The following is a 12,359-nucleotide window of genomic DNA, read 5'->3' on the forward strand; positions in this document are numbered from 1 at the left end:
TTGTGTTAAAATCTCCCACGATGATTGTGGATTTACATATTTATTCTTCTTTTCCTGTCAAGTTTTGCTGTATGAATTTTTAAAAACATTACTGTTTGTAGGAAATCTTAGATTTATTACATTGTTTTAGAGGATTGATCTTTTAATCCTTATGGTATTTGAAACAAATTCTACAGGTAAGCCATTTGAATAAGATAATTTAACAAGGTTGCTGAATCCAAGGTCAATATTTTTAAAAATCAATTGTATTTGTACAGACCAACAGCAAATAGGATATTCAGAAAACGATGCTCTTGATGGTAATATCTAAAAAGTGAAACACATAAAAATAAATCTAATGAGAGATACGAAGACTTCTATATGCAAAATTATGAAGCAGTACTGAGAAAAATTAAAGAATACCTAGATAAAGGGATATACCATGTTCATGGACTGAGGGACTCAACTTATTAGATAAATCAATACTCCACATATTAATCTCAGTTTCAACATAGTCAAGTCCCATTAATTTGGGGTTTTTTATTTTTGTTTTTGTGTTTGGCTGTTATATTTGTTGCATATTTGTTTGTCTGTTTGGTTTTTATTTCTTTGGGGAGATTAACAATGGTTTTAAAATCACTGGGAAGTGTGTCCTCCTACAATTTAAAACTGCTATTCTCTTCCTCATTGATGCTTAAAATTTCATATTTAGATATACAGTCTATAACTTTACCTTTCTTTGCCCCTCTTAAATCTCACTCCTCACACTTCCCTGGGAGAGGCAGCACCTTAAGGCTTGTAAGCCATTTACATTTCAGTACAAGTTTGATACAAGTTTCCTAGAAGTTTTGGTAGGAGAAGGAGAGAACAGAGATAAGAGGCACCAAAAAGGGCAAGGAAAAAAGAAAATGAGTTCAATAAAGACAACCACAGTTTGGAGAAAGACCAGCCTTTTGCTATTTCTCAATCCTTCTCAGAACAGCTCTGTTGATTGACATTCAGAAAAACAGATGACTGCACTATTTCTGCTTATTGATTTATTTTATATTCCAGTATAAGCCACTACCAATCAAGCAGTCATCATCTGCTTAATCCAAAGTTTTACTTTACAATTGTTTTTTATGTTGCTTTTTAAGTTGATATGACATCTGGATTCTAAAACATGACATTCTGTTCTCTTTTGGATACAGGAAAAAATATTTTGATGTTTGAGACTGTATGATTAATTTTCCAAATGGTGGAAAGAGTACTGGATTGAGAACAGAGATTTTAATACTTCTTAATATTTAATATGCAATCATCTATCTTTGGTAAATTCCTTAGCTAAGCAGGCTCATATTTTTCTCATTTGTAAAATGAAGGGACTCAAATATCTCATGAACCTGTTCTCAACCCCTTTAAGAGTACATGACTCTTAGTCAGATGTTCATTGGATCACTCAGCAAATTCTTGCTAAAAATAAGACAGTATAATTTTAGATGACACCTTTCTTTTAATAACATCAATTAATTTTTTCTCAAAAATTTCCAGTTAAGCAGTAGAGATAAATATCTTTTAGATATGGGGATATCAATAAAGACTGAAGTTTTACTAAGCTTACAGAGTTGAAAGTAAAAGGATAAGTATTGTTAATATCAATATTATCATTTAGAAAATGCTTTTTACATCTTTTAGGTTTAGTTCAGAAACAAATAATGTTTTAAGTCATCTCCAAATGCTCAAAGGGCAAATAATTTATTCTATATATGACAATTATAATAACACAACACTTTGATTCCTTAAGTATGATTTGTAATTCAAACTTACCCCTCATTTATTATAAAAAAAAGTTTATTCCTTTGATCTAAATTTACTAAAATAGATATAAATTGTCTGTGTTACATAATATTTTCAAATGTAACTTCCTTGTCTTACAATACCCTCACTTGAGACAGGCAATATAATAGATGTATTATTAAAATGCCTGCTCTTTCTACAATCTAATGGTTTTCAACATGACTTAGTCAATCAGTAAATACTTACATCAAAAGTTACTGAGACCAGGGACTTCTCTGGTGGTCCAGTGGGTAAGACCCTGTGCTCCCAATGCAGGGGGCCCGGGTTTGGTCCCTGGTCAGGGAACTAGATCCCGCATGCATGCTGCAACTAAGAGTCCACATTCTGCAACTAAGATTCCGCATGCCACAACTAAGAAGTCTGCATGCCACAACTAAGACCCAGTGCAGCCAAAAAAATAAATATTAAAAAAAAAGAAAAAAAGTTACTGAGACCAGGGGTTTTTAAATTGTAGTTCTTGGAGTTTGGGGATTTTGTCAAGGACATTTATGAGTTTATGAAAGAGTGGAGGGTACAAATAATCAAAGCCACACTTATTTTGTATTTCATAAAGTTATTGGGATTACATGTAAAATTTTGTTTGAAAGATGGGATATGTTCTATTAAACATCTGGATGTCACTGACTGTACAGATGCTTTTCAAATGTAGAGGTTTATAATAATAATAATAATAATAATAATGCATATTGAGCATTCATTAAATACCAGGCACTGTTTGAGTGCTTAAGACACACTAACTTATTTCATCCTAACATCAATCCACTGATCATTATCTCAATTTTAAAGACGTAGAAACCGAGGCACAGAAAAATTAAATACCTGTCCCAGTTAGTAAATGAAAGAACAATAATCAAACTCAGGCTGTTTAACTCCAGTACGTTCACTCTTACCCACAACATTAATTCACTTTCTTAGGACCTCCTTAGAATAGAAAAATGGACAATCTTAAAAGTCAGAAAAAAAGAGACAAAATAGACTCAATGAAGTTTCTGATCAGAAAAGCAGCAATACAAAAGTGGTATTAAAAATATTCATCTGGTAATTAATGTAAAATAAATAATAGGAGAACCTAACTTTGGGTATTTGGGCTCATTCATTTATTAATGAATATTAATTGAGCTAGTTACCATCCTTTGTGATTAGGCTACATTAATGAACAAAGCATAAAGAAAATTCTGCCCCCTTGGACTTTCTAATGGATCCAGACACTAGTTACCTTGGCCCAAAGACCTGGCCTAGGAGGATAGCAAGGAGCCTACAGAGTGTTAGTTGAAAAAACAGTCAAATTTTTTTCTATCTAAAGGCTATGGCAGAGATAGAAGAATGAGAAAATCAGAAAGAGGGACTAGGTTTGGAGAGAAAAATGATTTTGAATAGCTATCTTTCAAGGAACAGCAAGACATCCATTTATGAATATTTAGAAGGCAATTAGCAATACAAAGTTGGGGCTTTAGTGAGAGTACATTACATGGATACCATAGCCATTTCCCACTGAGGTAATAGCCAATCCAATGGCAGGTTTTAGCTGGAAACATAAAATTCAATCAATAGTCTGATAGAGGAGAACCAGCACACAAAATACAGAAGTATGGTGAATTCCCAAAATAATGGAATGGGAAAAATCAAAAAGAAGCACTCCAACTAACAAACTGATTTGCTAAATATGTGAAAAGAGTAACAGGTAGTACATAGTCAACACAATTACAGCAAAAAGATAAGAGTCATCTGTGAGGAGCAAAAAATCAAAGGCAATTGAGATTTTAAGGTAAATGAGACAGAAGAAAAACCTTTGAATTTGGAAATTATAAAGCCATTACTGATGTGGAAAATGAAATCTTGGTGCAATGTGGAATGAAAGCAGGGTGAAAAGAGAACATAAAGAGTTCGTATATGTCATTTGTTTTGCACATATAGTACAAGGAAGGGGAGGAGTAGACCATTAGGAAGAAGGGCATGCTTCATTTTGGTGGTAACTGCATCAAGAACACTACAGGATTTTGAAACCACAAATTAGCTGATGATTAGACAAAACTTTACTTAGCTTTGGAAAAAGCTGTGCTTCAAATAGCTTACGGATAGCCCAACTAATTCCTTAGTCTTTCCACTACTATATGCTCCTTCCAATAGAGTAATACAAACCTGTCACTTGTTTTTAATAATGCTTGCTCATTTCCCCAGCAGTTTTCTCTTAATCTACTATCTTTGACTTCCTTGCCTTAGCTTACAGTAACATTTTAATACAGGGACTATAACAATAATGCTGGACTCATTTATAATTCTATCTCTTCAAACACACTTTCTCACATGAAGTGTTGTTAGGATTAATTAAAAAGAAAGTAAAGTGACAAATAAGAAAACCCTCTTTCAAAAAGATTTTTTAAAAGACCTTTGCTCTGAAAGGCAGATATGAATCACTGACAGCACACAGGTGGGTATTAGCTGGGTGTAATGAAGTTCTCACACTCTTTCACTCAAGCTTTGTTTCAGTCCAACTGTGCCCTCTACAGTCTTATCAAGTGAATGAAGGTGACTTTAGCTTGAAAGGAATCTGATAAGTCTCTGATACTCAGTCCACACTTTTCAGACAGGAAAGCAATATTTGATTCTTTATAAAAATTTCCGACCTATTTAATTTGGGGGAACTCTCTAAGATAAAAGGTAATTAAATTTAACAAGTGGATACATTTGCTTGGCTGTGTGATGACCACTGGAAAAGAAAATAAAGTTTTATATAGTCTAATTGTGTCCTTCGATACTGAAAACTATTATTAGTGACAATGTGGAATTTTACCTGAGCCCTCGAATCCTGGAAAACAGCAAAAGTTAAGATATCCCTCTGCCCTTTGTGTTGTGGAAAACAGCTTATTCCTAAGAACCACCACAGATGCCTCCTCTTGTTTACCTATGGCAATGCCAGACAAAGATATTCCAAATTGCCATTTTTTTGTCTCATAAATTATCATCTGAAGTGTTTATTCCTACTAATCAATTGGAACAAACTGCTTATTAATCCAACTGTAAAGTTTCACTCCTTCCTCCAGGCTCCAGAACTCGGACTCACTGTCAGACTGAGTCAACAGATAATCTCTGCTAAGAACAGGCTGACCTCAGGGTAAAATATTCTCTGATCTACCATCCACTCAAGCTACTCTTTTATCCCATTTGCCCACACCCTACCCTTAATACCCTTGTTACTTCCTCTCAAGAGAAGAAAAACCCCTTTTGATTAACCACTGAGAGGCTTGCAGATCTTAGGGTCACAGCATTCTCCCTAATGCAATAGTTCTCCTCCCCCAATTGCAATAGGCCCCTCCTCGCACTTACCCTTTTGAGTAAAGTTTCTCCTTACTACGCTGCTGTTGTTTGGGTTTTTTTAGTTGACATTGGCAACTGATAGAAGAAGTAAATATTGCTGCATCTGGATATATGTGGTAATGGGAGATTGAAAACTCTAAAATTTTTATTTGATTTTTATTGGAGTATAGTTCTTTTACAATGTTGTGTTAGTTTCTTGCTGTACAGCAAAGTGAATCAGTCATACATATACATATATCTGCTCTTTTTTAGATTTCCTTCCCAGTTAGGTCACCACAGAGCACTGAGTAGAGTTCCCTGTGATATACAGTAGGTTCTCATTAGTTACCTATTTTATACATAGTAGTTATATATGTCAGTCCCAATCTCCCAATTCATCCCACCCACCCCTTCCCCCCTTGGTAACCGTAAGGTTGTTCTCTACATCTGTGACTCTATTTCTGCTTTGCAAGTAAGTTCATCTCTACCATTTTTCTAGATTCCACACATAAATGGTACTGTACAATATTTGTCTTTCTCTGTCTGACTTACTTCACTCTGTATGACAATCTCTAGCTCCAACCACATCTCTGCAAATGGCACTATTTCATTCCTTTTTATGGCTGAGGAATATTCCATTGTATATATGTACCACATCTTCTTTATCCATTCTTCTGTTGATGGACATTTAGGTTCCTTCCACGTGCTGGCTATTATAAATAGTGCTGCAGTGAACATTGGGGTGCATTCATCCTTTCGAATTATGGTTTTCTTTGGATATGTGCCTAGGAGTGGGATTGCTAGGTCATATGGTAGCTCTATCTTTAGTTTTTTAAGGAATCTCCATACTGTTCTCCATAGTGGCTGTACCAATTTACAGTTCCACCAACAGTGTTGGAGGGTACCCTTTTCTCCACACCCTCTCCAGCATTTATTGTCTGTAGATTTTTTGATGATGGCCATTCTGACTGGTATGAGGTGATACTTCACTGTCATTTTGATTTGCATTTCTCTAATGATTAGTGATGCTGAGCATCTTTTCATGTGTTTCTTGGCCACCTGTATGTCTTCTTTGGAGAAATGTCTATTTAGGTCTTCCACCCATTTTTTTTTTTTTTTTTTTTTTGTTTCTGAAAACAAGTTTTATTTAAATAAGGGTTTAAATACATTACATAACATTAAAACTGAAGGGGGAAAAAAAAAACCCAAAAAACCAAAAACCAGTTTGTTACTTCACATGGCATTGGGCAGCTGTTGCTAGTAAGTTGCGAGCTCTACAGCTACATGACTGATACGTCCGTTCGAAATTTGTTCCCTTGTCAAAAGTTTAACTCTTGATAGAAGGTTGGCCTCACATTCTAGTTTGGACATTGATCACCTAGGATATGTCTGGGCAAAAAGACCTTGGTGGCAAGCCAGCTGTCCTGTCACCTCAATAGAAGGAAGGTGGCTGCTCTAAGCTCTGTCCACCTGGTCACGTTGGAGATACCAGGGGATCTTTCCCCTGATGATCAAAGACTCCCTCTAGCAGTATAGCTGCCGTCGCTGCCTCACCCCATACTCCACTCTCAGCGTCACCGAGGGCTGTTCAGGTGGCGACATTCTCTTAGGGCAGGGAACTCTGTAGAGGGATTGCTGAGGAGCTTCTGGCCAGACATAGCCGTCTGTGATCTTAGGGCTCTGGACTTGGCTGAAACATCACTGTTATTCTTTGTTTCAGGCTGGACACTGCCAGGTGCCTACTGCTTGACCTCTGTTTAAATGAGGGACTTCAAGACTAGACAGCAAGGCTCTTTTCAGTTTATTGCATGAAGGAGTTACACTAGTCCAAGTTAAAAGCGGACCCCAAATGGTTACATTACACAAGCTGTGAGGTTTTTAAACTTGTGACAAGGGACAGAGGAAAATTCTACTCATTGCATGGAAATCCTCACTTAAGCGTCACTGAGCCAGGAGCATTTAAAACCCATGAACCTTCAGCTGATCGTCCTTAGCCAGTCCAATCTCTACGAGGAACTGGCATATGTTCTTGCGCTGGTCACCCTGCAGCTGAATTACTTCTCCATATTCTGGATGCTCAATTACAGTACCATTGCAGGCAAATTTCTTCTTAAACGCCTTCACTAGTTTCTTTTTATCGTAATCATCAGCGATCCCTTGGACAGTAGTAAGGGTCTTCCTGCCGTTTCTCTGTTGAATTCTTATATGGATATAATCCTCAGTGCCAGCAGGAAGCAGATCATCACCCTTACTTGCATCAGCAAAGGGGTCGAAAGAGTGGAGGTTCTGGATAGCGGACATATGATACGATTCCTTTTCCTCGGTGGAAACGGCCTGCGGAAGGCGGCGGCTGGAGAAGGCAGGCGGGGGGGACGGAGCGTCGGGAAGCGAAGGGGCTCGAGGGGAAGGCCCCACCCATTTTTTGATTGGGTTGTTTGTCTTTTTGATATTGAGCTGAATGAGCTGTTTGTGTATTTTGGAGATTAATCCCTTGTCAGTTGCTTTATTTGAAAATATTTTCTCCCATTCTGAGGGTTGTCTTTTCATTTTGTTTATGGTTTCCTTTGCTGTGCAAAAGCTTCTAAGTTTCATTAGGTCCCATTTATTTATTTTTGTTTTTATTTTCATTACTCTAGGCGGTGGGTCGAAAAAGATCTTGCTGTGGAAAACTGTAAATATTAAATGATTTGGTTCATTCAGTGAATTATGAGTGTTAATGAATACATTAAACAGTCCACAAAGAGAGAGTCCTTTAAGCATCTGCTGTGTGCTAGGGTTTCCTCTACTAGGCCACAATTAGAAAAATCTGTTTGCTCAAAAAGCACATAGGTCAGTACAGAAGACTAACATAAAAAACCATCATGAGATGCATTGATAGAAATGTACACAAAGTGCTATGTTTACATTTGATAAAGTCATTTACTATGAGTGCCTAGGGTCTATGGCAGGAAAATGATGTGACCAGAAAAGTTTGAGAGTAAAGGTGATATCTGAGAAGACCATCAAAGAATAAACACGACTCTGTCAGATGAACAAACTGTGAAGAATCTGTATTTGGCATTGGGAACAAAGTGATCACAAAAACCCCAAGTAATACCATGGTTCCTCTGGAGAGCAAAAGTAGTTGGAACTGACTCAACTGTAGCTCACATATGTAAGACAACTGAAGGGGAGCTGGAAAGATGAGCAGATACAAAGCAGCACAGCCTTTTACAACTATGAAAGTTGGGGACTGCACAACTCCAGTGGGTACCATTCATAATAATGTCAATGTGAATGACACAAGCTGGAGTTGTGTACAGCCCTGAGCAAGACCTCTGAGCAGGTACCAAATTAGTAGAGTATTTTTATGCCAAGTGTATAAGTTAGGATGCTTTTGGTAGCAAAAAAATGGAAACCCAATCTGTCTGTCTTCAACTTTAAGAGGATTTTGGAAAGAACATCAGGGCTCATAAAACAGAGGAGGACCCTATGGGGCCTTCCTAGGATAGACCCCTCCCCCATATCCTCTACTTTAGCTCCTCTCTGAAGTACATAGATAACAGTATTTGATGCACATTTCCTGCTTTACAGATGCTAAAACTCCCACCAAATGGAAGGTTAACTACTTAATGACCATGAGCACATAGCCCCCAGGCCTACTGGAGCCAAAGAATTGATGACGTTAACCCCTGTGACACTGTCCTGAAACCTCACCATCAACCAAACAGAGAACTGTGCACAAGCTGATCACATACCCTGGGACTCCCCTCCCTCACCTTGCCTTTAAAAACACTTTGCTGAAACCCATCAGGAAAATGAGGCTTTTTGAGTACTAGCTGTCCCGGACTCTTTGTATGGTGCCTTACAATAAAACACGGCACTTTATTTCACCACAACCCAGTGTCAGTAGATTGGGTTTATTGCACGTGGATAAGTGGACCCAAGTCTGCTTCAGTGACACTCACAATACTGCTATGGGGCTTTTGCACAGCAATGGAAACCATAAACAAGACGAAAAAACAACCCTCAGAATGGGAGAAAATATGTGCAAATGAGGCAACTGACAAAGGATTAATCTCTAAAATTTGCAAGCAGCTCACACAGCTCAATATCAAAAAACAAACAAACTAATCCAAAAATGGGCGTAAGGCCTAAATAGACATTTCTCCAAAGAAGACATACAGATTGCCAACAAACACATGAAACGATGCTCAGCATCACTAATCATTAGAGAAATGCAAATCAAAGCTACAATGAGGTATCACCTCACACCGGTCAGAATGGCCATCATCAAAAAATCTACAGACAATAAACGCTGGAGAGGGTGTGGAGAAAAGGGAACCCTCCTACACTGTTGGTGGGACTGTAAATTGGTATAGCCACTATGGAGAACAGTATGGAGATTCCTTAAAAAACTAAAAAAGAGAAATACCATACGACCCAGAAATGTCACTACTGGGCATATACACTGAGAAAGCCATAATTCAAAAAGAGTCATGGACCACAATGTTCATTGCAGCTGTATTTACAATAGCCACGACATGGAAGCAACCTAAATGTCCATCAACACATGAATGGATAAAGAAGGTGTGGCACATATATACAATGGAATATTACTCAGCCATAGAAAGAAACGAAATTGAGTTATTTGTAGTGAGGTGGATGGACCTAGAGTCTGTCATACAGAGCGAAGGAAGTCAGAAAGAGAAAAACAAATACTGTATGCTAACACATACATATGGAATCTAAAAAAAAAGAGAAAGGTTCCGATAAACCAAGGAGCAGGACAGGAATAAACACACAGATGTAGAGAATGGACTTGAGGACACAAGGAAGGGGGAAGGTTAGGCTGGGACGATGTGAGCGAGTAGCATGGACATAGATACACTACCAAACACAGAGTAATAGAGAGCTAGTGGGAAGCGGCCGCATAGCACAGGGAGATCAGCTCGGTGCTTGGTGACAGCCTGGAGGGCTGGGATAGGGAGGGTGGGAGGGAGGGAGACGCAAGAGGGAGGGGATATGGGGATATATGTATACATATAGCTGATTCACTCTGTTATACAGCAGAAACTAACACACCATTGTAAAGCAATTATACTCCGAAAAAGATATTTAAAAAAAAGAAAAAGAAAATAATGGAGGGTTTGTAAAGAAAAGGGAAAAGCCAAAAAGTGCTGGATATAATTGAGGATTTCTGCATTAGGAATTCTGCAGCACTGTGAACTACAAGAAAATTGAGTAGGGGGATGAAGATTTAAGAATGTTCAACTTTTTATGAATTTAATTCCTTTTTTCACCTTTTTTTATGAGTAATGGTTAAAATTTGAATTCCTTTATAAATTACTTTTGGGTGATTAACTGTGTTTTTTAAAATGCATCTCTGTACAAAGACTCTCTCAAATTTATTATGGTGGCCTAAATAAATTAATACATCTTGAAGGTCTTAGTGGTAAATCACCATGTTTAATTCCAAGAGAATTTAAAAGGTAAAGAAAAATTAGTTTCAAAAATATTTTCAACAAGTTGACATTTATGAAAATTTTTGAAAGATAAGCAGCTATGGGCATACCACCTTATTTTAGCTGATGAACTAATGAATATAGACTTCACACATTTTCAAAGTACTGAACTGCCTTTTCTTCTATAGCAATCCGCAACATATACCAGGTTCAAAAAAACCAATAATCTTAAATCATGATTTCTTCCCTAAAATCCCCTTTCTACTCATTTATAAATCCTCCTTAATATTAATTTTTTCCTATCATATTTCTCAGCCTTGATTATTTCATGTATTTGATGTACAAATAAATGTATTGAACACTTACAATATGTACAAGATACTTTTTTTTTAAAGCTACATGTTAGTTGACTCTTTCGTGCTTGGCACTGGAAGATACACTGTTGGAAGATTCAGCCCCTGCACTCAATTTCTCACAGGTTCAAGAAGATTCAGACAAGTAAATCCACAATTCAACACCCTACTATAAAAGGTATGAGAAAGGGTTGCCCAGGGGGTTTTGATTGTAAAGAGCAGGAGAAACTATCTTTTCCTGGGTATGGGAGGATTCCTAGAGATGTTACCTGAGAAAAGGAAGATGAGAAGAAATTGCTAGGTGAATAAGGGATACTTTTTAGCTTTTATTTCTATTCAATTCTCACAAAAGAAGAAAAAGTCAAAAAAATAAATGAAGGTATGTGACTCTCAGAGCTCCTTAGGCTCTTTGGTATCTATATTTGTAGCTGGAGATACATGTGCCACAATTATGTTCTAAGTTAAGGGAGTCTGCGTGTGTCATGCATCAAGCATGTAGCACAAGCTCATGTTAATAAAAATAGCCATTCAGGCATAATCAAGGTAGAAGAGCAACAACTCACTACATATTTACCGATACCTTTCCTCTAGTCTCCTCTCCTGTGTTCCTTTCACCCACCCAAATGTTTTGGTGTGTAAACTTTCCTCTCAAGACAATGGAGTCCACAGCATGGCCATCACAAGTTTGAGTGCTGAACAATAGGTGAGATCCCTAGTGAATAATTACACCCAGTTGGAGAAGACTAAACAGTGCTTGGAGCCAGGTGAGAGAAATAGCGTTTGGCTTATCTGCTCTGAAATAATATCTGAAAGACTCAATCCATAAAGTTTCCATATGGCTGAAAGCAAGTTGAAGAGTGAACACTGGGTCTTAACATTGTGTGTGTGTGTGTATGTGTGTGTGTGTGTGTGTGTGTGTGTCTGTGTATGTTTTGATTCATCAAATGTTAGGGAGAAACATTTTATGACAGAAAGAGCACTGGCCCCAGAGGCATGGGTTTAAAGTTCTGTATCTGTCACTCTCTTGACAGGCTTTTTAAAAAGCTCTTTTAATGACTCAGTTAATGCTTTTTTACATATGAAAAAGAATGAGCCTTCTTCAAACTTAAAAGTTTGATGATTTCATGGTCACTTTTAGTCGCAGCTTTTTAAGATTCCCCATCTAAATAAACTCTTAGGCTCCATGACGTGTGCCCAACCTAGACATGCCGAAGGGGCTTTGAAATCCTGGCCTGCTTTCAACCAACTTTATGCATTTATATCAGCTGATTTGTTACTTGATAAAAATGTTCAGGATAATGCAGTCACTTTTTTCAATGTTGTAGAAAAGACCACTTCAGAAACAGATTACAACAGCCATGATAATGGACCGGAGTCCTGAGGCATTGAGCTGAGAATTCCATCTCCCCCTGCATGAGAGAGGCAGGTTGTTACCCTCTACAGAATCTAAGTT

The 12,359-nt window shown here is 37.5% G+C and overlaps 1 protein-coding gene across 1 annotated transcript; it reads right to left on the reverse strand.

The window, feature by feature from the left end:
- Positions 1-6,897: 6,897 nt before the first annotated feature.
- LOC308610697 (eukaryotic translation initiation factor 1) lies at positions 6,898-7,526 on the reverse strand. Its single transcript, XM_081259738.1, has one exon. The coding sequence runs from the start codon at positions 7,408-7,410 to the stop codon at positions 7,069-7,071; it is 342 nt and encodes a 113-aa protein (XP_081115864.1). The 5' UTR covers positions 7,411-7,526; the 3' UTR covers positions 6,898-7,068.
- Between the last annotated feature and the right edge of the window lie 4,833 nt (positions 7,527-12,359).

The sequence above is a fragment of the Mesoplodon bidens genome, assembly GCF_964165515.1.
Source record: "Mesoplodon bidens genome assembly, contig: HAP1_SCAFFOLD_205, whole genome shotgun sequence".
NCBI classification, from domain to species: domain Eukaryota; kingdom Metazoa; phylum Chordata; class Mammalia; order Artiodactyla; family Ziphiidae; genus Mesoplodon; species Mesoplodon bidens.

Coding starts and splice junctions, on each gene's coding strand:
- LOC308610697 (XM_081259738.1), bottom strand. CDS start 7,410: ATGTCCGCTATCCAGAACCTCCACTCTTTCGACCCCTTTGCTGATGCA.